We start from the raw sequence: 27,750 nt of genomic DNA on the forward strand, positions 1-27,750 counted from the left end.
TGAGCATAGCTGTAAGTTTTAATGACAGCACAGCACAGGGATGATAAGGTTATCTCTAACGAATTAAAAATTAATGACGATGTGCCTTACAAACACGGCATAACATTAACTTTTAGCAGCATGCTATATTGTTTAACCCAGGCATAACGAAAGCTTTAAAATTAACAACCAAGTGTGTGTAAAGATCAACAGGCAAGGTTAGATGAAGTTTGCTCAAGCCTTCATAACATTCAGGTTTCTCCATTCAGTGAAACAAAATGCAAAATCCACCACGACCTGCTTCAAAACTGAAGTCATTTTTGTGCAACCACAACTCAAAGCCACCCCAAACATGCTCCATGCAGATGCTGATGAACTGTCTATGTACACCCATAATATATACACAGAGTAAACAAGGGACGGCTCTGGCTACTTCTTGCGAAACTTCCGCTGAGGAACCAGCTTCTGTGCTGTGCAATCAACAGGCACATGAATTGCCTCCCACAGAGTCTTGGCGTGGGCTGCGTTTCCCATCGCGGATGCCAGTTCTTCTTCCGATGCCTTGAACATGTCCGCAAGGCTAGTGAACTTGCGCATCAACAGGGTGTAGTTTTTCAAATTCACACCAGGCAGGTGAAGCAGGAAATCCTAGAGACAAAGCACAATTAAAAAAAATAGCAGATACAGTGGCAGCCCACATTTGGCAGAAACAGAGAGCAGTCTCTGGAAACTCGCAAAAAACAAGTGTCTTTAGATTCTAGAATGTGGCAAAGAAAGAAGCCATAGTGGGAAATGCCCACATAAAAAATATCAACAAATGCCAAAAGTGAGCACAAGATATGGCTGAAATAAATATAACTGCCTTATACTGATAGAATCAAGAATGGTCTTACCTGTTACATAATAAAATAAAAAATTCTCATTTTAATTCACGAGACAAAATCACATAATGCCAGATAAAGTGGCATTCTGCAGAGAAACTTTGATACTATAGCTGCAACCGACCACATGATCTCATATTGGTATAGAAAAGAAAGCTCTTGATAATACCGACCATGTTCCTCCTCTTAAAAAGTAGTTTGTTTACACAGGCATTTGCTGACTTCGGCCCAGCTAATAGTGAAAATTGTTCCTTCATGCCGATAAACCTAACAGCAGCATCAGTCATAACAAAGGCCCCTAGTTTCCGGTGATTCCACGAATCCGCGCGGAAAATCGCGCAATTTATAATTTTTTTTTTTTTCAGAATCATGTGTTAGCAGCCACACTTTTTTTGTGTGACACTGTGTTTGTGGACATCAGGAGAAATAATAGAACGAAGGTAATGGGATTAATTTAATTGCCTGGATTCACTTGTAACGTAGAATCTGGTAAGAAACGAAGCTCTCTGGTGCTCTGACACGCTTATTCCCCCATCCACTCAGGCAAGATGGCATATCAAGCGCTGCGGTACTGGCAGCAAAGTACCCACATGCTTAGATAGAACGGGCCATGGTAGTGGAGCCTGTCAAAAGCATTATTACCGTATTTGCACAAATACAATGCTCTTTTTTTTTCTCTTGGACCATTTGGTTCAGAAAACATATCGCATTATATCTGGAACCGAACTGTAAATACAACGTGAACTTTATCGCTGTTCTTCGTCATACCCACAGCCGGTTCAACCACCAGGCTTGTGAGTCGAGGAAAAAAGCCGACTTCCCAACAACTCTGGGCCACCAAAGCGAAGCCTGCAGTCGCCTCTGCGCGAAAGGCCACATGCATTTACGCGCGAGAAGCTTCCCGCAGAATATTGCCCATTCTCTGTTGCCACTTTGCGGAATTTAAAATTTCTGCCGCAGAAAATCAAGGGTCTTATTCATAACATGGTGGCACACATCTTTCCGGTTGTGCACATAGTAATGCATACGAAGGTACGTCCAAGGACAAAAGATTAAGGGACGCAACAATACCAAAAAAAATTTCACTAAAACCTTTGTACAGAGCCTGGAATTGATAGATGCAGTCTAATTCTGAGAGCACACATTACACTTTGCAATATGGAACCCCAAACATTGTACACTGGATGCAAAGAAATTACAATTATTCACCAAAGTCACTTTCCATAAACTTTTGATGGATGCCATATATACATTAGCACAGAAGAAATCAGACAGACCCGAGAGCATGTTTTACGACCACTCAACAAAAGGGCATGTTCCTTCGACTTGAGCTGCATTCGTTTACTGTTTTCCACTTTTGTGACGGCAAGCAATAGCCACAAATACTGATCTGTGTTTCCAGCATCAGTTTACATGCAAATAAGTGGGTCTGTGGAATGAAATTTGTTTTTTTTTAGAATTTTAGTCTTTTCAACTCAAATGTTGTGTGATCAGGCATCCTCAGAAACAAAAAAATTGGGGTCCTAATAGATCAGCTGTTGGTTCCTTTAACAAATTCACGGAATCGTTGGTCGCTGGTGAGCCACATCACACACGCCATCTGCACGGCCCCAAAAACTAAGTCCTTGAGTGCAGTGTGAAACGATATCTTTGAGAAAAATCACAACAGAACAAAAATTTTCTCACATTGCCAATTACAAAATATTGTGCAAAAGCAGGTTTTTACAGGTAGACATCAATGCCACGTAACTGAAAGCACGATTGAAAGTGTGTTTCCTTTCCTTTTGCGACTTCTGCACAGATGGAAGTTGATGAAGACAATGACGGGCAAAGCACAGTGAGAGAGTGTGTTGCAGTTTAACACGAGGCATGATCAGCTGCGGCGATAGCATAGAGCTCTCGTGTAGTTGCCAGCGAATCTGATCTGTTCGCCCTGTCGCAGGTTCAAAACCCACTTGTGGTAGCATTTATTTATTTCTCCAGGTTGGCACGGTCACCTTTACTCAAAGAGTCATTTATTTCTTGCCATAACTTCAGAGGCTTCACCACACACCAGTATTTTCCAGGTTACGAGGCCAATAGTGCTTTCGCACTAAAAACTTTCACTGCATCATGCTTCAAAAAATGCAACAAATTTCTGTGCTGGCAGAATTTTTGTGACCCAACCACGAAGCACTATGCACCATCAGAAACAAGTTGCACGCAGTGCGGCATGGATGCAGGATTGCAGCAGGAAACCTATTATACGGTGGTGCTATCTAACTTTTATGCACACAATCAGCCATATATGTACGTTTCTTTAGATAGGCAACAGGTGGAACACTGAAGCACATATGCAGTGCCTCGAAGTTTTTTATTGTCCATCACACTCAATACTTTTTGATTTGTGCTGACTACAGCACTTTATTATTGTTTGACTTTCTGCTCGTGTGTTCGAAGGCCCTGACGGATATACGACGGTTTTTATTGCGGCTCAAGAAAGCCGTTCTCCCTGTTGGCTCATGACTGGGTCACTCTGCTCACCAGAAAATTTAAGGGTGGCCCGTCAGTAAGTGGTTCATGACACTTGAAAAATCACTCAGTAAAGGTGTTAATATGAATCAGCTCTTGAACCAAAGCTGAACTACGGAAGCACAAACTGTGTAAACCACTTGTCGTAGTGATGTTGACACATATCACACATGTAATGACATTCTGGTAGGATGGAAACCTGGCCTATTCGGTAACTGCTCATTGTGGAGTGGATGGAACAGCGCAAACCAAGACTACAAGACAAGGAAGGCCCACAGATGTGTGCAGACTCAAAAGCGACTTTTCATTAAGAACCTAAATTATGAAAAAAGCTTTTTTTCTATGAGTCAGTGTTTACTTGTGTGTCTTCCTTGACTGTCTTGATTTGTGCTGTTCTGTTCAAAATTATGCTCCTATGAAGTCCTAAACACAGATGCACACAAATTAGCTACCTGTGGGCTAGGGTTGTATTTGTCACTTGACTTGCCACTGTCTTGAAGCTCCTTTTCGGTCACTGCTTGAGCCTCTGCCACAGTTGGTTCTTCCTTGCCATGCTGGTAAATAAAACAAAAACAAAGAAAACATAATGCAAATGCATCTCATTTTCCTACCAATTAGTAAAAGTAGGAGCGAGGCACACTAGTAATACAGAGAGAAAAAAATTATCAAAGAGAAAAATTTGTGGGCCTCTTTTGACATCTTTCAAATGTATTGCTATAACTGCATATTCAAGGCTGCAGTAAATGTGCAATGTTAGCCTTGGGTTCTGGATGGGCAGAAGCTTCATCAAAGCTGGGTATTGAATGGGGAGACGCCATAGACAGCTCAGTTAGAATGAACAAAGTACCATCTTTGCCTCTTCCACGACTTCGCGCTGCTTAACAAATCCCACATGGTATGAGCGAATATTTTTTTCTTTTTAATATAGTATTACGGTTAGAATATTAACTATGTATTTATGTCAAAAAGGGAGCATTACTATTGTATACAGGCGGCGATGGCAGTTACGCTTATCAAAATGGTTTATTTTTTATGGCGTTTAATGTCCCAAAGGGACTCAGGCTATGAGAGACATCGTAGTGGAGGGCTCCGGATAATTTTGACCACCTGGGGTTCCTTAAGGTGCATTGATATTCCTTAGTACACGGGCCTCTAGCATTTCGCCTCCATTGAAATGCAACTGGCACGGTTGGGATCAAAGCCACATCTTTCAGGTCAGCAGCTGAGCACCATAACCACTGAGCCATGCGTATCGAAACGTTGACCCATTAACTGGAACGTGAGAGCAAACCTCAGACTCAGCTCAGTTTTTCTTCCCGTCAGTAAAGGTGCCTGATACATGCTGTTGAACTAGTAAGCGTCTTTTAAAAAAAAATAAAGAAGCTAAATTAAAAAAATGTGAACAGCAAAATTTAACTTTTCCCTACCTTCAGTATGTCAAAAATTTCTGCCGTTGCATATGGGCTCTGACACCACAGTATCCGTAGACGTGGGAAATGCATTGTCAAGAGGATCAGTTTGGAGACGAAACTCTGTGACGTCGTCTCCGATGAAGGCAAGTGCTTTCCCTGTAATCAGGCGAACACAGTAGGTCAACTTGCAATTTCCACGGCACAATGCAGAGTACACCCACACACAATTCAACTTTAAAAGCAAGAAATTTGTTCAAGTTCGTCTTTTTCAAATACAATCCACTCAGCGCATTGTGCCTTTCCCCCTGTGCCCTTTCCTGTAAACCACTGGTTAATTCTCGAGGAACACGGAGAGCATCAGTGTTCCAACACCTGCTGCCTGTTCCATGTTTTGTTACAGAACAGACTAGCAGGCCACCAGAACTCTAGAAAAAAAGCTGGAATGCATTAGGTAGCCTCGGAAGAGTACTTTAGCAGAACCTCACGCAAGTTGAGCTTGCCCACCTGTAGGCAGAAGGGTTGATTCTGGCTGAATTCAATGAGGAGCACCGGACGCTTATAGTAGCGGCACATTGCCTGCGCTTGGTTGTATAGGCGGCCGCTGTTCAGGGAACCAATGAGGTCATTGAGGCTCTTGCGCTCAACACAGATCTCAGGGGTCAGGATATAGTCGCCAACCTGGAAACCAACAGCAAGACAATGTGAATGCTGACACTAATCCAAGTCCTGACAGCCCCTAAAAGTGCTGAAAAGTTTCACACCTGAATTAAAATATTTGTCATATCAGCTGGGCTTTCATTTTTGTCGTGCACTTGTGGACTGCCTGGTCTAAATAGGGCCAGCTGGCCATAGTTACGTGCGTACATACATATCAGAGAGAGAGAGACAACTATATGCATGCGTGTGTGTGCGAGACCCACAAATGATAAAGAGAGCCCACCTCCTGAAATAAAATGTCCATCAGTCACCTTAATTTAGTCTCACTTCTTCGGACAACCCCAGCCAACTGCTCCAAAAAAAAAAAAAAGATTCCCCGTACAAATACTTTAGTATTTGCACACGAATTTTAATTGTTAAGTTGCAAATGATACAACACAAATTATTCTCAATCAGTGCTGAAGACACATTACCAGCAATTAAGGGGTGGAATCACCACAAATCGAGACAAATAATGAATTCGCATCATCACCCCCTGAAGAGTTGGGCTGTGTGTACTGCACATACCTCTATGGTGACCGGCTGAACGCTGATGCCTCGCCTGTGAATAAGCGACGGGAGTTCGCTTCGGAATTCTCGCAAATCCACAATGACCTAAAGAGGAAACGGAGACAGGTCAGAAGCATGTAAAACATGCAAGCTGAGGCTCACAAAATGCTTGGGTGTAACTGCATTGCAATTTAAAGTGATTACAGCATGCAAAGTCACACAACACAGATCAAGAACTGCTAACGAGAAAATCACAGACACTACTGAGTGAGCTTGATCCATGCAAATGACTCAACAAAGGGCAATGCGTAAGCTTTCAAGCCGGAACGGTGCTGAAGTTCCAATTCAGAAGGCAGCACTTCAGCCATTCAGTAGCGTATTATTCATTATTCCCCTTTTTTTTTTTCTGCCAAAATGATAACCAAGACGTCAATTCTTCTGACCTGGTTTCCTAAAGACCACTCCTGAATTTCACAACTGGGTGACCTGACATTCTAAAACATTCTGAATCTCCTAGAGTTTGAATTGGCTAAGGGTTATCAAACCTCAAAAAAAGATCCCTTTCTACAACAATAAAAAACAAACCATGAAGAGTACCAAAAGGGCATCATTAAGGCTCCTACCGTGCCTGTCATGCTGCTGGCGTCAAGAGTACCATTATCCTTCATTAGACAAATTAAACAGACAATGCCATCACATGTGATGCAAGCTATTACAAGCATTCAAGATAACTGAACTAATTGAATTCATCAAGACATGAAGTGTTTGCAGTAATGATAACTATTATTAAGTTGTTACAAGTCAATGTAACTCATCACCTATGTAACGCAAAGCAGTTAATGCCCACAACCACCAAAGACTTGGTCATGGCATGCTCACAAAGAATCAGCAACAGTAATAACAGTGAAGCCTATTTATAAATGCTGCAGTTATACCGAACGCTCGCTTATTCCAGAGGAGGATGGACGGATGTCAAAATAAGTATTAGGCCAATGGTATTGCATCTCAGGTAAAATGAACGACTATGACCACACCACTCGGTTAGCGAGTGGGGGAGCGAGCATGTGGCTGCCGCACTTCTCAAAGCACTGCCATCGACATCCGATGAAAATTGGCGGCACCAGGTGCATATGCGAAAAGAGTTGCTCTTCTCAAGTTGCTCTTCTCGAGCAACCTCCCTCAATCAATTATTAAATTAACTGCCACCTGCCAAGGTGGTTACCGTATTTACACGATTGTAAGTCGACTTGAATGTAAGTCGACCCCCCAAATCACATTTCCGAAAAATAAAAGAACCTCCGAGATTGTTTAAGCTTGGCCTTGAATAGTTGAACGCGATAGCATTATCCAGCGGCCGCCATTTATCACCAGCCGCTATCGGTTGCCGTGCGCGGGTGTGCCCGTGAGCACATTCCAAAACAAAAATGTATTAGTCACTGGACTACTCGTCCACACTTGCGCCATCGTCCTCACTAGCGCTGCCATCGTCCGCAGCACGTCGTTCTAACATCGTCGTCCAGCGAAATCCCACACTTCGCAAACAGCCACATCACGACGTCACGCGGAACAGCTGAAAATTTTCTCGCTGCAGCTACCACACCTGTATCACCTGTTGCGAATGTCGAACTTGCGGCCCGGCGCTCAGTTCTTCGTTTCTTCGGCGTAAAGGATGGCAGTCATCTTAATCGTAGCAAAATGGTGGTTTGAGCTAGTTGGTACATATTCACAATTTCACCAGCGCTGCGACTAGGAACAAGAACAGAGAAGGAAGACAAGGACAAGCGCTTCTAACAACTGAAAGTTTATTTGAAAAAAACACAGATTATATGCACACAACTGACAACCCAAAGCGCCTGCGCTTCCCCCACCAGGCACGCAAAAGAGAGTTAAAAATCTAGATACAAAATTTCACACTCATGTAAGTTTACAGATGGTGTGCTAACGCACGTGTCGATGTTCTTGTGAATGTGATAGGCTTCACACAATTCCCTAGTTAACTGATCTGGATGTCTGAATTTAATCTTAGCCCTGTTAAGTAGAGGAAAGCATGCTTTTTTGTTAGACACACCGGGTTTGTTTAGAAGACAATCTCTGTAATGAAGGGACAGATTTGATGAAGGAGCACCATTCAAAGAGGTTCTATGCTGACGTAAGCGTGTATTTATGCATTTACCGGTTTGCCCAATGTAACTCTTGCCGCATTTAAAAGGTATGTCATAAACCACTCCCTCTGCACATGGCACAAAGGTTGACTCATGATCCACCTGGCATGCATTTTTTCTTTTGCCTCTTATTTGCTTCTGTTCCCGGGCTCTTTTGTCAACAATAGCACAAACCTTGCCTAGTTTATTAGGGACCGAAAAGAGCACTTTTACCCCATATCTAGTGCCAACCTGCTTAAGCCTATGGGATAACTGATGAATGTAGGGTATTACCGCATACTTCGTTCTGTCATTGCCGGAATTTTCCTGTGCTTCATGTCTACCACACGACTTCATCTTCTTCAGGATCTTGTTGCTAGCAAGCGCTATCACATCTTTGGGGAAGCCCGCTGACCTTAGCCTTTGAACTTGCTTATCGAAACTGCTGCCTAAAGTATGAATACATGACTTAGTAAGTGCAGATCCTAAACAAGACACTGCTATGCCACATTTAACTATTTTCGAGTGCCCAGACTGATAATTTAGCAAGGGCTTTTCCGACCGCTGTAGGAAGGACCAACAAACATGATTCACCTTTTTCTCCAATCTAATATCCAAGAATTGCAGCTGATTATCTTCCGGTAATTCAAAGGTAAATTTCAGACCAAACCCGCAGTTTTCAAAAGTCTTTAAAATGTCATCTACATGTGCCTTGAAGTCATGGGATTCAACAAAAACAAGATAATCGTCTACATACCGGAAGATTTGTTTTACACGGTTGTCTAAGTTAACTTTAATGCTCCTATCTGCATAGGAAAGAAAGATATTACTAAGTACCGGAGCCACTTTTGAGCCAATGCACACTCCTGTTTTTTGAACATATAGCCTGCCTTCCCAATCAACAAATGTGGATTTGAGATAAAATGACACAAGCTCCAAAAACGAGCCCACAGAAACGCCACACTTTGAAATGAATGCTTCTTCATCATTATCCTCTACTATACATTTCTTAACACACTGGAGGAGCCTATCATGTGGCAATGAATAGAATAAATCCTGCACATCAATACTAAACATATCACACCCACCAGGATTATTTAGTTTCAGATATTGCACAACCGCCTCGGAATTAGATACAAGAAACGGGTCTTCTACTGTCAGTGAACACAATTTACTTTGCAAAAAACTTGAAACGGCATGTTGCCAAGTTCCCCGTTCAGTAACAATGCAACGGAAGGGGATGTCAGTTTTATGAGTTTTGGCAGCAAAAAACACTTCTAAAAAGTTGCCTTTCGCCTTCTTAATGGATGCTTGCAGGCCAACTAAATTCATATCACCTACCAGCCTTAACGCCTCGCTTTTTTGTTTAAGGGCACTGGAACGCACAGGCTTAAAGTTTTTGGCAACTGAATTCCTAGCCTTCTCACGGAAAAGTTTTTCTGGCAGCGTAACGAAATAACCTTCTTTATCCGAGACAACCACGCGAAGTTTTTCGGACGTCAAGAAATCGGTCAAGTGCGCAAAGTCCCACCTTTTGACCGGCCCTCCGCCACTCTTCTTGAGGGCCTCAACACATTCCACAACGCACCTAGGCTGCTCCTCTTTCCGTGCTTGGCGCGCGATTGACCTTCCAAGAGCCAACTTTTCTTCTTTTCCCAAAGAAGGCTGGACACCGAATTTTGGACCCAACTTTAGAATCTTCTGGAACTTCTCTGGCACCGGCTGATCACCCAGGACCAAGAGCTTTCCTTCAGAGCACGGAGACGCTGTACTGGAGGGAAACCACGGGCGGGCGGTGTACCAAAGGAACTCGGTATGTTTTTTCGCTTGTTCGCACCACTCATGGAAGTGCCGCACACGATTTTTGTCCTTCCCACACACCACCCAAAGGCAATCCTTGTCTTCCTTCTCTGTTCTTGTTCCTAGTCGCAGCGCTGGTGAAATTGTGAATCTTAATCGTATGCCATGAACGAGCGCCGGTCGCTTGCCGGACCTGGAGCACAAATAATGACTGACGAAGCACTACTTTAAAAACTTGTGAAACGCGGCCGGCAGTAGTCAAATGCGTCAGAGCCAAAGAGAAACTACGCATGATTGGCATCGGCTCTTCCGTCGGCTGCCGACACTCCCCGGCACCGCTGCCGTTCCGAGCGGGGGTGCCGTCTCAATTGGAACAGCGGCCCTTCCATCAACTATCAACGCTCCCTTGAGCGCCGAGCGCGTTTCAAAGTAAAAAGAAAACTTGTTGGCCACTTGAGCTTCCCTTAGATCGCGATTGCGTTATCGGGCCTCCACCACCTATCAGCAACCGCAGTCAGCAGCCACGTGTGGGGTGCCAGTTTTGAAACCCTGCTCCGCCCACGTGCGCGGGGAGGGTATGCCAGTTTTGCGCTTTGACATAGCAGCTGCTCAAGGCCAGCACCAACAGCGATGCGACGGAGCCACGCAGCAAAAATGCGACCACACTGTAGTAGCATGCCTGATATCTCGTTTGTCTTGCCTTTACTTATAGTGCGATGTTTTCGTTTCGATTGTAAGTCGACCCCCCCCCCCTAGGATCTTCGAAGTTTAAAAAATAGGTCGACTTACAATTGTGTAAATACGATAGTTTGCTCATAATCCAGTGGGCAGGTTGTGATGACGCCACAAAATCAGGTGACCTAGGCAGCCCACCTAGATTGCTCCTCCAGGGGTGGCCACCTGGACAACCCTCCAACACCCTATTTATCACCCCCAATGCCGACGATGCCAGAACCTCTGCACAACAGGAGCCTCAACGCTGCAGGGTTAAAATGAAGTGAAGCTTTTCTTTGTAACTTATCCCTGTATAATCTTAATTCCACAAACTGGTATGCGGCTGGGAAGACCAAGAAAATGTGCTTGCAAACGTAACTGCTCCATTGATTAAATTAAAGAAAAAGGGCCATTCCACACCTGGTGCAACCTCTGAGCACTAACAACAAAAGCAAGACTCCCAGAAGCAGAAAAGCCTACCCTGCGAGATGCTGACACTGCGGGGACTGCACCACCTGCCTTCCGTGAACTGGCTGGTTCGTTTGACTTTCCAAGGTCATCCACAAGGTCAGGATGGTACTCCCCTTTTCCATCTTGCTCTTCTGGTATCACCATCACCTGCAAGGAAAAGGAAGCAAGTTCTGTCAACATGTCTGGACTATTGCACGGCTAACACGCTCTTTAAAATCACTGTTTCCTTCAGGTGTTGGAGGCAAGACTGAAGACTACTGCCACGGGAACTGAGAAGTACTTTCAGCTGGCCGAACAACTGCGAATGTACTAGTAGTCAACTAAGAGCAGTAAACACTAAAATATGGTTTCAATATAAATCACAAGTAGCACCTGCAAAAAATGTTTGCAGTTTCCAACAATACTGGGTTGCCTTGTACTGAAAGATCCTCTCCAGATAGCAGGGGGGAACGACTTTTTCTGAAAATTTAGCTCTGTTAGAAGGCACCTGTGGCCATTCTGGAGGCCAAGAAAAACCAAGCACCACATGCCAGTTAGCTTGGCTTCTCCGCAAGTCATTGCCAGCACTCAGCAGTGGCAGGCCAACCGTCAAGGGTTGCTTCCCCACATTACAGCAATATCGCATTGAAAATGGGGCACCAGGAACAAACAATAACGCTGCGGATCACCGTCCCTGTGACAGCCCAACTTGGATAGGACAGCCGCATCACAGGATGGTTACTGCAAGTCTACAATCATCCACGCCACTACTTCTCAGATGCTGTTGATAGATGCGAGCTGTGCGAACACTTGCCGACCGCTTGGCTAACAACCCTCCACCATGCCACTATATCTTCCTAGTGCTGTTGGCAAGTGCAGGATAGCCACTAGAAGTGACTCTAGTGCAAGATAAAAATGCGAACCGGGCTGCAAACGCCTGCTGCACAACCACCAGCCACCTGTGTAGTGAGGCGAAGCCTGTTGAGGCCTGTTCCCCCTGTCCAACCGCATGATTTATGAATTAAAATGGCATGATTTTTTAAAATATTTTGGAAGAGTCGATACACTGAATAATCTGTCATATCCATGTTCAGTATATCGAAGTTCGACTGTATCCATCACTCTGCATCTGTTGAGGCCTCAAAAAAAGAACCTCACTGCACAACACTCGACAACCAAAGTATGTGAACATACACTTTTCTCTTTGATGAGGTACTCAAAGGCATCCTTCTCTCGACGTAGGGCAGTGAGGTAGCGCTGTTCATCGATGGAGTCTTCATACATTAGAAAGTACACCCGCAGCACTTCCTTTGCTCTGGTAGCCTGGTACATCTGTAATTAGTGAACACAGGGAGAGCAGTGTTTAGGCACACTGGCACTGGTTCATTATTATAAAGTGCCATAAAAAGTCAGGCCATGACATCATTCGGCTGAGCGTGTAATAAGTGACCACACCATCAACACAAGAAAATGTTCCAATCTTAAAAATGCTCACCCGTACCACATTCTAGCTGTTAAAAACATGCTCGTCCTGCGCATCACTTTCAGGCACATTAAGTTTTATTTTGACAGTATACTAAACAAAAATAAGCAACCTCACAGGTCAATGGTTACCACATGACCAGTGCTGTCAACATCCTGAGTTTCCACAATGACAACACCTTGCACTGGCACTTTTTCTTCCCAACCAGCAAAAGTATGACAAAAGTGAACTTGCCTCAATTTCTCTGACGGTGGCAAGGTTGACGTCGTAGAGGATGATGTACTTTGGCTCAACAGAGTGAAGAAGCTGCTGGAACGCAAATTCTGCAGACTTCAGTGGGTGGAAAACTGCATTCGGAAAGTCAGGTGGCAATTCCTGGCCCTCCGTCTCTGTTTCGGTCATGTCCGACCCTTCCTTCGATATGCAAAGGGAAATAACAGGGAAATTTCGCACTGCTCAAGACATGTTTCGCCTTAACATGACAGTAACTGGATCAAAAAGCACATATTACTTATATTACTATAAGTGATAGCGTACTGCATTTACTGGGGTAATTTACGCCCACGCATAATTAAAGAGATCCGCGTGGCTGGATTAGTTTAAACTCTTTCAAGTACAGTGCACTATATCAAATACACTAAATGTTTCAGGAACTGCGGAGAAAATTCTTAACCTTGCAAGTCATGTTACCAGCTTTATTATTATATTGGCGATTTCAATACTTTCTTGAGTATCGTACCCAGCCTCGGTGCCTGACCGCTCACAATTTGAGGAAAACTTCAACCAGTTACTGTTCTCAGTAAATATTGATTCCTTGGCTCTCTCTGGCTATGGTGATGTTTGCCAAGCTGCAAAAGGTGCATTTATTGGTGAAAAAGTTGGATTTAAAAATTCCCCCGCCAAACGATCCAACCTCATGACATCCTTATCAAACACGACGGCTTGCCATTGTTTTGAAGCGAATGGCGATGCAGCATAGCCTGTGGGATCCCTGCCCCAAAATTGGTGTCAACGCAAGCAGTTTACTCGTGAAATCGACTGGCAACGGTGACACCTGTATTTCGTTTTTTTAGTCTTTTCTACCTTACACAACATCAGTTTTCGGTGACAGTGGTCTCCTTGCGATTAGAATGTGCCACACTATCGGTACAGGCCAACTGCTATTTGTCCTCAATATCTCTTAAATCGTAGAACAGCAAAAGACCATTTGACAAGGCTGATATGGACAGTTACCAAAACACTACAGCAATATTCACGCTTTGCGAGTGGCCTCTGGTTGGCAGCAGTGCTCTACAGGACAGCAATGGAAAAGCAGTGCGACAGATGAGCACAGAGGATCGGACAACATGAACGCTGACCCATGTTATCTGTTCCTTCGTCCTCTTCTGTTGCACTGATTTTTTCGCAGCTGCAAATTAACCAGACTAGCCCAGATTGCCACTCTTAACCTTTACGGTACATGTACTATTCTGAAAAAAAAAAATAATTTAAAAAAATTCGCTCTTCGAGCAGTACCATTTCTGAATCTTGGTTTCCTTTCTTCTTCTGGTCGCCCCGGCCGTGTGATGAGTTCTTGGTTTTCTTCCTCTTCCTCTCAGGCCCCTGGTCATCATCGTCAGTGGGGGCCAGGGACGGCAGCTGCACACCGTCTTTCTCTCCAATCGCTTTGCGATAGAGGTTGTAGAGAACAGCGTCAGCACCACAGCACAGGTACTGTCGAAATACAAAAAGAATGGCTACGTTAAAGGGGCTGTGAAGGGGCCTCTAATACAGTTGCGGCATACCTGGGATATTGAAGCACGCCGCTTTACGAATAGTGTCCAGCAAGGATTTTTTAAATTTGTAGAAGCTGAGTTATCTGTAGTTAAAATTTGAATTTCAGCGTTTTAGTGCCTTTCTCTCTCCTCTCGTCACTTTTTGCATGCTGAAAGGTAGGCGCTCCTTCGCCGACCCCCCGCTGGGCGGCACTTCCCGACCCGCCGGAGCTAAGCGGTTTATTGGCCGCGGACACGGTAGCTGCCTGGCGTCTGAAATAATCTAACCAATGGCCACCTCTCACCTTGTCTACGCAGATGCGGGGGACAGAGGAGGGTGCGAGCATGAAAAAGTCGCCGGGAAGGGCTCGCCAACTTTGACGCGTGATTGTGGGTCGTCTGCTGAGTGTAGAAGACTATTATTCGGCTCTGGTTTTCATGGCAACACAGTGCAGTGATTAAGTGAGTTAATGTGCTCTCCTCAGAAGGCGCTACAGAGCCCCTTTAAGGCAGGGGGACACCACCTATAAAGCTGCAATGAGCACAACTAAAACACACGCACTGACATAGGTACGTAGGTTACCATATTAGTCGTGATGCAAAACACTATTTCTTAGAATCTGTCAGTTATATCATTCAGCATTTCGTGCTCCTTTCAGTACTTTTAGCATGCTGAAAGGAGCAAAGCAAACCCCAGTTCAGCGGATGCAACAGACCTGTACAGTCCGCCAATTACACAGAGTTCATTTTCTTCGATACAGGTTTCCTTAAACAAGAAATAACTACACAGCACTGTTTTTCACACTCAGCTATTATCCATATGGACACCTTGTACAACTACATTTGTAAATATTTCTCGATTCATTATTTTAAATGTTCTAACTGCCTTTTCAATTCCCATTCTTGGGACAAATCTGTATTGAAAAAAAAAAAAAACGTAACATTTTGCATCCCATCATGCTGCATCTTATTAAGCTTCTTTCCTTGACTTACTCCCTCAGGAAAGTGCTTACCTCTCCTGCTGTACAAGAAAACCCACGAGGTTTGAGTGTCTGACTTTAGCAACCTGACAAAAGCTGTCCACGTGCAACAGAATCCAGGAATGTTGGCAGGATATCGAAAAAAACAAAAAAAATTTGGGGGACACTTAATGCAGCTTAAGACTGGAATGCGATAGCATTAGAGATCCCCATTGTTGCTGCTTAGATGTTTTTGTGGAATTTCTTAAGTGTTTCGGGGATAAACAGTCCCTTTGGCTCACACAGCTGAACCGGCAGATGAAGTCACAAGGTCATGAGGCCTCTCAATCCATTGGGCTGGCTGCCCCGTACCACAGTGGGCAAGTTGTGACGACGTAACAAGGTCATGCAGCTTCCCAAGACCAATCAGAGAATTTCATCGAACGTCAGCAGGGTTTTGGTGTGATGACAACTCTAATGGAATTGCATTACATTAGAACTTGACAATAGAGTTTCAAGGCCCCGTCAACACAGCAGATGTAATACAGATCTGATCAGTGCATTAAAGCAGTAACATGAAGCAACAGAGTTCTCATAACAGTAGCATAAAAGTCATGGGATCATGAGTAGCACAACAAATTTAAAACAGCACTTGGAATATGTCACTGGGACCTTTACCTTGCCATAGGAAGGTTCTGCAAGGCACCAAAGCCAGAAGACATCATCATCATCATCATCATCAGCCTTACTACACCCACTGCAGGGCAAAGGCCTCTCCCATGTCTCTCCAATTAACCCTATCTTTTGCCAGCTGCATCCACCCTTTGCCTGCAAACTTCTTAATCTCATCTGCCCACCTAACCTTCTGCTGCCCCCTGCTACGCTTACTTTCTCTTGGAACCCACTCCGTTACCCTTAAGGACCAGCGGTTATCTTGCCTTCGCATTACATGCCCTGCCCAAGCCCATTTCTTTCTCTTGATTTCGACTAGGATGTCATTAACCCGTGTTTGTTCCCTCACCCACTCTGCCCGCTTCCGATCTCTTAACGTTACACCTATCATTTTTCTTTCCATGGCTCGCTGCGTTGTCCTTAACCTAAGCTGAACTCTTTTCGTTAGCCTCCACATTTCTGCCCCGTAGGTGAGTACCGGTAAGATTATGCTGTTGTACACTTTCCTTTTGAGGGAAATTGGTAAACTGCCACTCATGATCTGCGAGAATTTGCCATATGCGCTCCAGCCCATTCTTATCCTTCTAGTTATCTCCCTCTCATGACCTGGTTCAGCTGTCACTACCTGCCCTAAGTAGACGTATTCCGGCACAATTTCTAGGCTCTCGCTGCCAATTGTGAACTGTTGTTCCCTTGCTAGGCTGTTGAACATTACCTTGGTTTTCTGCATGTTAATTTTTAGACCCACCGATCTGCTCTGCCTGTCTAACTCGTTGATCATGATTTGCAGTTCACCTCCTGAGTGACTCAGCAAGGCAATGTCATCAGCAAATCGCAGATTATATAGGTATTCTCCATTTATTCTTATTCCCAACTGTTCCCAATTCAGGCTTCGAAATACCTCCTGCAAACATGCGGTGAACAGCATTGGCGAGATCGTGTCTCCTTGCCTGACGCCCTTCCTTATTGGAATTTTATTGCTGACTTTATGGAGGACTATAGTAGCTGTGCAGTTGCTATATATATCTTCCAGTATTTTGACATAAGGCTCTTCTACCCCCTGATTACGCAATGCCTGTATGACTGCTGAGGTTTCCACTGAGTCGAATGCTTTCTCGTAATCAATGAAAGCTATATATAGAGGTTGGTTATATTCTGCGCATTTCTCTATCACCTGATTGATAGTGTGAATATGATCGATTGTGGAATATCCTTTACGAAAGCCTGCCTGATCATTTGGTTGATTAAAGTCTAACGTTGCCCTGACTCTATTAGCGATTACCTTAGTAAATACTTTGTAGGCAACGGATAGTAAGCTGATCGGCCTGCAATTTTTCAAGTCCTTGGCGTCTCCCTTCTTATGAATTAAGATAATGTTTGCATTCTTCCAAGCTTCTGGTACAGTTGAGGTCATAAGGCATTGCGTATACAGGGTGGCTAGTTTTTCTAGCACGATGTCCCCTCCATCCTTCAACAGATCTGCTGTTACCTGATCCTCCCCAGCTGCTTTTCCCCTTTTCATTGCTTCTAAGGCTTTCTTTACTTCATCTTTCGTTACTGGCGGGATGACGCATTGCTGTGCACTGCTGTCTTTCTCATTAGCGCTCTGATTACATTGGCTACTGTACAGGTCTGTGTAGAACTCTTCGGCTACGTTAACTATCTTATCCATATTGCTAATGACCAGCCATGATGACCAGACCGTTGAAAGCTTCTATGAGGACGTAGAATCAGCAATGAATAAAGCAAAATCGCAGTACACTGTACTGATGGGCGACTTCAATGCGAAGGTGGGCAAGAAGCAGGCTGACGACCACGCGGTAGGTGACTATGGGATAGGCTCTAGAAATAGCAGGGGAGAGTTATTAGTCGAATTCGCGGATAGAAATAATTTACGGGTCATGAATACCTTCTTCCGCAAACGAGAAAACAGGAAGTGGACCTGGAAGAGCCCCAATGGTGAGATTAAAAATGAAATCGACTTCATACTATGCGCTAAACCTGGCATCATTCAGGATGTGGCCGTCCTCGGAAGGGTGCGTTGCAGCGACCATAGGATGGTAAGGTCTAGAATTAGCTTAGACTTGAAGAGGGAACGGAAGAAGCTAGCGAAGAAGAAGACCAGAAGACATAAACACATTCAAATCAAGCATTCGAACTCATCAATGAGGTTCTGAAGCCATGAAAGTTGTATCTTCTAGCAGTTTAAGTAGAAACCGTGGATGCAGACACAGCAGTGAGCATCAGTACCAGTGAAAGAAGGGTGGCTTTGCAAGGCAGGCAAAAAAAAACTGACCTCAGAGAGCTGCCCGCAAGTCCGGTCATCCTCAGCCACAATTACGACCGTGTTGAGGTCCCCACGGCCCTTGTTCTCTTGCTTGATCTCGGCCAGGATTTCGGACAATGCCGCCCATTTCGGGCTGTGCTCCGGTTGAAATGATGGGTCCACTGCACAGACAGCTCATTTCTAGCATATCCCAGTCACTTCGCAATCAAATGCACTCCCTGATACAAGTTGAATAGCAACTGCTAATGACAAAATGTTCAAAGGTTAAATAGTCCAGACTCAACATATCCTCCCTGCTAACCAGAGTAGGCACGACTCAAGATGATCATTATCTTGAACTTTTCAAGTCTCGCTAACCTCTAAAACCCCATACTTCGCAGCCATGCCGTGTCAGATGACGAAATTATTTAACCAAGACGTTTACAGACAGGGCAACATTTTCCTGAATACTTTACTGCCTAAGAATCCAGACATCAATGTAAATTAACTGCATCTAGTTAAAATTGCCAATAGTTTGCCATTTCCACATTGAATTACTGCTAAATAAAATGTCTAATGATATTATCTACAAGTAGGCCTTAAGAGCATTCATGAGTTCAGCAGCCCATGAAAAACAAGCTCATTCGTGTTGGCAGATCTGGAAGCATGAAGATGGTCCATTTAGTCATGTGTGTCAACCTTGGTCAACATCACTACACAGTCATTGTATCAGTCATGCTTCATAAATTACCATCATACATGATCATCATACCAGTCATGTAGTTTTTTCAGCAATAAAGTTCATGCTACATGTACTCAAATGAGCAGGAGTAAACCAACTTGGCAGTGCCTTAACAACTGTTTAAAAATGCATTCATCTTTTTTTATAATATATATATATATATATACATCTCAAAAAACAAAGGTCTCAAGGACTACCTTTCTTGTCTGAGGTCTTTGACTTCTGGTCATCCTTGCGCGGCCTCTTCTCCGTCCCATAAACTCTAGCCTTTGCTTGCTGTGGGGTAGAGATGGGTGCTGCATGTTACTGCATGCTGGTGAGAGCAAGCCCATAACAATGGCATCACAAACCTACAAACACAATGTTTACGAAGCAAGCTTGTTACCTGCTAGACAAACAACTAAATGGGCAGCCATTTGATAGCAAGGTATGACAAGCAGTCATCACACCAAATCTTATGATGGGTTCAATAGACACAGAATGCACAAATATGAGCTTCACTAAACCAGAAGAATGTTAATGACGGAAGTCCATAGTAAAGCCTAAATAAACTGTGATGAACAAGAAACTAACTAGGCTATATGCTTGTATGTGGAGGCTGCATACATCTACTTTGTTTGCCTTAATTTTGTTCAGTTGATGAGCCCGGCATGCACCTCTAGTGAATGCCACATTCTGAAGCATCTAAAATGCACACGACGAGGTAAGAAGTATATAGTGCGACAAAAGACAATCTCAAAATGGGTTCTGCAGAACATCTTGGTGCTCAGGAGTACTTTTTCGGGTTCCCCTGAGCACCAAAATCCATGCATGCCTCAAACCCCTATGTTCCCTTCACCTCCTTTTTTTCCTGTTCGGTATTAATCACATGCTGTAAAACTGTCCGGTAATTAAAAGGAATGGACACCAGGGCGAGCAGAGTTCCTCAGCCCCTGTTTTTAAAAAGTGTTGGGGTTTCCTTGAAATCAAAAATATTGGGAATAAGTGGGAATGCAAAAAGGCTAGGAATGCATATCTATGTCGAGTGTGAAAAAAGCAGAGGCCAGATCATAAAAGCCAATAATATCACTTCCCGAGTTTTCCAGTACTTCCAACTAGCCTTTCAAAGACTGTTACTGAGCTAAGAGTGCACATTCCAAACCAACAGTCAAGAAAAGAGCAAAGTGACTTACGACATACAGTGTCTCTGCTGCATCCAAGAAAAGCCAGTCCGATACCTGCGTCGAAGCCGTCGCACTGTCACTGAAACAAAAACACAGGCAGAGAATAAACTACTGTAAACGGTGCAACTATAAAAGCCAACAAATCAGCTTGACTCCACAACAGATGAACAAGCAAAATTAACTGGAGCAATACACTTCGATGTTTGCACATGCCATGTTCTGGACAATATTCATTTCATAAACCCTTTTTCACTGCAATACTTTTCACACACTGCTTTCCTGCACATCTCAGTGAGCTCTATGGGTGCTCAAGATGTTCCAAACCCTTTGGGAACGAAATTCACTGATCTATGCTCCTGCTGAGCAAGCTATCGATGCCCATGCCACCACCCAAAACCATCTTAAAAAGACTGCCATAGCATGGACCCAAAAAACGCCCTCTCGTAAGCACTTCATGCCCACAAGCAATGGATGCTAGGTAGAACTCATTCACTAGAAAATACATCTACTGTAGGCACTTAGGAAAATAGAAAAATTGGGCAATACATAACAAAAATGTCAGTCACCATGAATTCCATCACCAAGGTAAAGGAAAGGTGTACTTACTGGACCGATTTGACGAGGCTATAGAAGGTTACACTGTCATGCTGTGTCAGGTACCTGCAAAGTATTTAGGATGTCAGAGAGAGATAGGCACAGTGCTAGGTCTCTTAAGGCTCCCTTTAGTCAATCATATTTGTGAAGTGTCAGTCATTTTTATAAGCGCCAAGGCAACTGTCACCTAATTATTCGTGTCATCTGTAAACCTTCACCTAACCTCGTTTCGAGTTCAGATGGCTTGGTCTTGTAAGAGCAGCAGCATTCATAATACTGCCAGAGAGCACACAGACATCACTGCAGTCATCAGTGGAGACTATATACAGCATTCGTCTTAACTCTCAATTACTATCAGTAAACAAACAGTCATGACAAAAGTAGAATTCTTTGTGGCTAATATAGAGAACACTACCATTCTAACTCTGAGTGCATACTAATTGTTCAAAGGTCGTTCAGAAGCAAACACTCCACGGTGTAGCAGCTGGTAACTCACCCAGCAATCAGCTGATAATAGAAAACTATATCAAATCATTCAAATACTTTGTCCAAAAAAACAAGCAAGCAAGTTAATACACGAATACTCCAAGTTTAAAAAATTTCTGAGGTCATAAATATGAGTGAAAAGGAGAGGAAATTGTCTGCTTTGAAAGCAGCTCACAGTAGCAGGGTGCGGAGGGTTTTGATGTCAGAAACCAGACGCCTTGTCTTCTGCCCAATCTGATGCCAGACCGGATCGAGCTGAAACTTGATAATCTTCTCAAACGATCTCGCAATGGTGTTCTCCACTGTCATGTCTTCCATTTCAAGCTATAAAATGCAGAGTGCACATAACTTAGGGAGCTTTTCTCAAGATAGGGGCAAGTGCCGAATGAGAATATATGTTGACAGTCTAGAAGCCAAAATAAAGCCACATTTATACATTCCAAAACCTCTCTACAGCAGTGGCAAGAAATTTTGAGTTGTACACATTACAAGATGCAGACGAAAAAGCAAAATTCCCGGTAAGTACAGGAACCTGCACATTCCTCTCAACTTTACCCCTTTAAGCCCAAGTAGCATGGATTTGTGGCAAATGAAATCAGAACAAACGGATTGGAACATCTACGAGGACAGCACCTCCAAAGTGACAGCAATTTAATTCCAGATGGTGTGCCAAACCATAGATAATTGGTCCTCACACATTAAAGCGACCGTATGAGCCATGAGGCACGTACAAAGTGGTGGGCTTCAATTAATTTAAACTACCCTGGCTTCTTTAATAAGAACTCCAATCTCAGTACAAAAAGTGTTCACATGGTCACCACAACCCAGATTTAGCTCACAGGAGCTTCGCGTCACAGCCGTACCACCACCATGGCAGCTCCATCAGGAATCAGTGAGACATGGTAGGCACGAAAGGTACAGAAGAAAAATTACTGCATGACGTCTCCCTGGAGACAATTATTCAAAACAGAGATAGCCTATGCACAGCCAGAAGTGTGTGTTGCGCTTACTGCAAGGAGTGCATAGCTCTGTGTAACCCACAAAATTCAGCGCACATTTACAAACCCAGTGAGGCACTAAAAGGAGCACGCCCACATACGCCGTAAAAGGTACTAGAACAATGGAGAAAGAAACTGCAATTACCGGTGGGAAGCAAGTTACTTTCCAAACAATAACCTCTCCAATTCGCTCAAAAGCAGCGGCGGCGGCGGCTGGCTGGAGCACAAATGATTCACACCTTCTACAAGTCTCCTCCTCCCTTGACCAATTGCAACACGTGCCCCGGCAGAAGGATGAGAGCATTTGCACTACAGATAGTGTTTCTGTGTGCCCTGCCTTGGGGTAAAGCAACTAACAGGCGCAGCACGTCTGTGAAAGGAAACCACTTCAGTTGCGCTGAAGAAAGCACTACCGCACGGCTCCTAAACCTAACACCACTGTTGCCCAGACAGCAAACCAGTGAAGGAGTACGCGACAGTTTTCGGGACGGCACACTTTCGCGATCCTCTGGCCATTAGAAAAACGCAGTGATCAGTGAACGCTATGTGTTTCTTCTGTTTGCCTCTCCCGTGTATTAGTGCACTGTTGTTGCAAGCCCTCTCTTCATGTATTGTAGACTCTTTCAAGTTTAACTCTTTGCATGTACTCTTATGTGTGAAGTGCTCTGTATCACTGTTTGGTAAACTGTGACTCCATTCCATTCTCTGCCTAGAGACCAGCTAAAGCTGGGTACCAAACAACCACACCCCTTTGTCATTTAATCAATGGCATCTCCTGTGAGAATGCACACCACCAACATAAATGTGACAGCGTAGTCCACGCAATGTAATTGCTTCTCTTCGTGCTCTAATTTACAAAAATAGAAGCCCCAGTCGTTAACTAGACCAACGTTACTCTCTGCTGAAGTGAGAAAGGCTGCCATTGCTCTTTATGATTCCTGTCCTGTATATTTCAGCAGATAGAAGAAACAGCCCACTCAGCTGGCTGGGCTCACTGCCTGAAGGCTACATTAATAAATGACAATTGTTTTAAGAGTACTTGCAGTAAAACCCCCAATCTCAGATTTCACTGATGACTGCCTGTCCAAAGCCTACCTGCCATGGTGGGCACCTGCAGCGGGCTTAATGACTAACTATGGAAAACACATTATGGCAAAACACTCCATGGCCACAAGTGGGTTTCCAAGACATGGCGACGCAAACAGCTCGGCTTCACTGGCCGCTGCATTTGACCACTACGTCATCATCGCAGCCAAACATCCCGCGTGTTTACCTGCCAGCTTCTCACACTGTGCTTTGGATGTCATCATCGTTATCAACTTCCATCCCTGCGCGATGAACCCAGAACACACCGCTATCACGCTGCCCTCTTAAACTGAGCCTCAAACCGAACCTGAAGTGAAAACCAAAGTGTGAGCGCATTTGCATTTAGCCTAATTGCGCTAAATCCATCAATTTTTTTTTATTTGTGAGCAACAAACCAGCTGAACGCCAGCTCCCAATGCAGTCCAAACGATCACACTACAAAACGCAACCTCTGTGCAGCACTTCAGAATAGATAAGCAACAAATGCTCAGGCGAAAGCATTTTTAAAGCTGCAAGAAAAAAAAACCATGTCCCTGTAAGTCAATTTGCCCAAGAGCACTTGATGCATGCTTCAGTGTTCTTAGAAATAATGGCAGATTAAAACACAAAACCGGAGCAGAAGTCCATCATACCGCAGGGTTGGCTTTCTTGATCTCCCTGACGCAGCTGGCAATAATATCCAAGATGGCCATCTGGATGATGTTCATGGCCGCGGTCATGCTGACACGGATCTCCACAACTTCCGGCTGCATCAGTAAAATAAGAAAAACGGCGCTTTTCACAGTTAAATCAGCACTGCTCTTTTAGCACTGTCAAACTGCAAAAACAAGTTGCATCACGACAGTGTACAATAGGACTGGTAGCACAGAACTCACCGCAATGCTGACACATGCAGGTTAGAGAACAACTTTAAAGAAGAGAATTTGCTATTTACTAGCGGTACTTAGGATCATACATTGATCGCAGTGTCTACAGACAGTCTTGCATTTTGCTCATTAAGGAGCAAAGCAAGTCTGAATTAGGCAATTCTTGCACAAATTGAAACGTAGGATTGCTTACACCCATTTTCAACAATAATAAAAAGGTTGAAAATTTGGCAAATAAAAACCTTTCTTTTGTCCAATGAAGTGATGACGTCAGCTTGAAACCTTGGCCAGAGGAACAGCTTCTTGACAAAGAGGTTCCTCATCATGCGCTGAACTTGGTTGAAGCCGTATGTGAAAGCCACAGCACTATCGGAGAGCCCCTTCACGAAACCTTTCTGCAAGTAACGTTATGTTTGAATAAATGCAACTCAAAAATGGTGTTAGAAGAACCCTACTACTGGGCATCACCATACGTGCACATATGTATACCGTGAAGTTTCTTTTTTCTAACGCTGGACTTAACACCTCTTTAAAGCCTTCTTGTTCCTGTACAAGACCATACATGCAAAATTTACATCAGCCTTTTCTGGAGAGAAAATTGAAACAAAAATGTTGCACAACAGTTATCTCTGGGCCTCTCAAGGCTACAAACTGTTTATTTTCATGCCATGAACGTGGCTACGAGACCGCTATACACAAATACTCACTCAATTCACGCTGCTATTAGTGTTCTTCGATATTATCAACATGCCTGAGAATGTCGGCCCATCTTGTCATGAACGCTAGGTTTCGGTGCCAGCCAGGTGAATACTACATGGCGATTACGCAAAGAAATCTAGTTGCACTAAATGTTCTTTTTGTGCACTGACTAAGAGTACTCACACAGTGCATTTTACAATGGCTAATGAACCAAGTTTCTATTCCGCACATTCCTGCTTCCAGAAAAGTTCTTTAGTTCCATTTTGACACCTTTAATAACAGACAAATTCAGAGTTTCATAGTGATGTTTGCTCTAGTCTCTAAGAGATGTGCTCCTCAAACATGCAGGCTACCATCTTTGTGTGACAACAGAAGATGTTACCAATGCTGTAAGCTTATCAACAAATGATGCACAATACTGCATAAACAGTCTTTTCGGAAAATGACGTGCCATTGTAATCAATCTGTGCTCTGAGAAGTGTTTAGAATGAAACCATCCTTGAACGAAACTCTCCCCAGCATGCAGTCAAGTGCATCCAAAACAAGCAATTTATACTCCATCTCGCAAGTTGTCTGCAGTACTGTGGAAGCCACAGCTCTCTTGTCAAATCAGGGCTGCAGGTACACAACAAATAGCCCCTCATATATCAGAACAGCATTGAACTATATTTAAGACAATTTTTGCAGTAATTGGAAAAGCAGTTCTGGGTTTTATTTTTTAAGTACCGCGAGCCTTTGATCCGCTGGTTAAATTAACAGAGAAAGTCCACATGAACACAGCACTGTGGAGGCCTTTTGCGTGCGAAGTGATGTGCTGCCACTCGCAAATGTGGTGCAAACCGAGTCTGCCAAGTCTCTCATATGCCGCAGCTCGACACTTGTGCTCTTTTCTTCCCAGTTATGGCATCATCAGCTGCGAGATGATGGGTTCAGAAGAACATAATTATGCTGTGCACATGGTTCTGATAGGCTGAGATCGGTGTAGCATCCACAGTGCTGCAAGCGGCTTGTGAGATGGAGTATAGTCACAAAACTAAACAACCACATGTGATCATAATCTTCTGCACGCAGTTCCTATCACAATTACCTTGTTTTTCTGCCGATAAAGTCTCAGAATGAAGGCCTCCTGACATGACTCCAAAGTTCTGAAACGGGATTTTGTCTTTATTGGTACCGACACATTTGTTGCCAGTAAAGAGGAGCAGTATGAAAAAAATAATGCAAGAAAACTTACTTATGAGCCCGATACACTATGATGCCAGTGATTAGGTCAATAGGTACCCTCTCCATAAGCATGTCAACGACGAGGATCCGTGAGGTCACAAATAATGCACCGCCAGCTAAGTAGACATCAGTCCTGCATACAAAAAACATGAACCTTACACCTAACTGACATGAAACTTTGCACAACTTGCATTTCACTAACTCAGAACAACCATGCATAAGTTGGTTTCAGTAAGCAGAGATGATGCAGAAACTAAGTTAGTTCTTTAAATTTGACTTGGTTCTGATTTGATTTTGACAATTAGCCCATAAGTTAATTTAAGAGCAGACATCCCAAGTTTACCAAAACAATTGTGCAAAAGATTGTTTCCTGCTGGAGCGCAAAGCTCGAGGAGCCTGCGACAATAGACGAACAAAGTGAACAAGCCTACATCAAGTTTTCCAACTGGCCCAATTTTGCAATGTCATAACATAATGACAGGTGCTCGAAGCGCTCTTCTGGCGGCCAAGGAACCTTTGAGTGAACGCTTAAAGCTTGTGCACTAAAATTTTGTGTAATAACGGTCGCATGATAAGGCTGACACTACATCAGCCAACATATATGGCTAATGTTCAAGCATCGGTAGTTACCGGTGTATGCCTGTACACACCGTTTTCAAGATTTTTAAAAAAGAAACATTTCTGCTTGCCTCTCTTTCGTGCCACAGTCAGCAGTTATAGATTTAGGTACGGGGTTGACATTGTCAGCCTGCAGTTGGTTGATGAAAAATTCCTGGAAGAAAAGAACCGGATGATAGACATCATGAGCAAGAGTGCAAATTAGTTGGCGCTAGCCACCGAGTCAGAATATGGAAAACATACACCACTCCGAACCTTTTTTTTTATTTTTTTAACGCAGTGCAACACTGCATTTCGTGCATCAATGTGCCATATCTGGCCGATGCGCGAGAGAACACCTATTCACCACCGCCTTTGAGCACGCTCCAGAGGCGACTCATCCTGACAGAACAAGTGCAAGCACTTACCTCTTCTTCAGCTGTCGTTCCCAGTATAAGTACGAGGTTGCCAGGGTCACTGTGAACTTTAATCAGGCTCAGAAGCAGGCGCTCGATACCAAGGCCCCTATGCAAAAGCAACACGGTTTCTCATTCAGCAAGCGCAACAGGCACGCAGAAGAGAAATATTGCAACAGGAAACTTCAACGAAATCAAGGCCCCGACAAAATGCGATAGCTTACTTTGCTAGTATTACGAGACCATCTTCGTTGTGAAGGTCCAGGAACATCTGAGTTTCGAACTCGAGTAGAGACATTGCCAAACAACTTCAGGCGCGTGAACACCTGTACTCACGACACATTAGAGTGTACCAAGCTATGGTGGCAACGGTCACACCGTTAGCAACACGACTGAACCAGTGTAAACTATGAAAACAAACATTACATTAGGTCTGCGCCCTGGCATGTCTTCACACGATCGACAGACGCTCAGGAAGGCGCCATGTTGGTCAAGAAGCCAAGCCAGTCGCCGAGTCACAGTTAAGCCAAGCCAACGCTACGAAACCGAAACCGTGCTATGGTAAAGTATGCATGGTTATAGTGAACTACGATGTCTCTATAATATAGTACACTATAGCATGGTCATAGTTTCCTATATACTAAAGGAAGC

The 27,750-nt window shown here is 43.9% G+C and overlaps 1 protein-coding gene across 1 annotated transcript; it reads right to left on the bottom strand.

The window, feature by feature from the left end:
- On the bottom strand, positions 1–27,599 carry mei-9 (DNA repair endonuclease XPF mei-9). The gene is made up of 21 exons (XM_077644209.1): positions 27,324–27,599; positions 27,112–27,208; positions 26,776–26,858; positions 26,097–26,219; positions 25,950–26,007; positions 24,406–24,558; positions 23,930–24,043; positions 21,389–21,537; positions 20,740–20,793; positions 20,143–20,212; positions 19,168–19,246; positions 18,259–18,410; positions 14,093–14,290; positions 12,812–12,991; positions 12,289–12,426; positions 11,125–11,262; positions 6,008–6,094; positions 5,288–5,461; positions 4,799–4,939; positions 3,824–3,925; positions 1–627 (listed from the first exon to the last, which is right to left on the bottom strand). Exons 1-21 carry the CDS (start codon positions 27,395–27,397, stop codon positions 409–411), a joined length of 2,583 nt encoding a protein of 860 aa, XP_077500335.1. The 5' UTR covers positions 27,398–27,599; the 3' UTR covers positions 1–408.
- Between the last annotated feature and the right edge of the window lie 151 nt (positions 27,600–27,750).

This window comes from Amblyomma americanum, chromosome 11 (assembly GCF_052857255.1).
Source record: "Amblyomma americanum isolate KBUSLIRL-KWMA chromosome 11, ASM5285725v1, whole genome shotgun sequence".
NCBI lineage: Eukaryota > Metazoa > Arthropoda > Arachnida > Ixodida > Ixodidae > Amblyomma > Amblyomma americanum.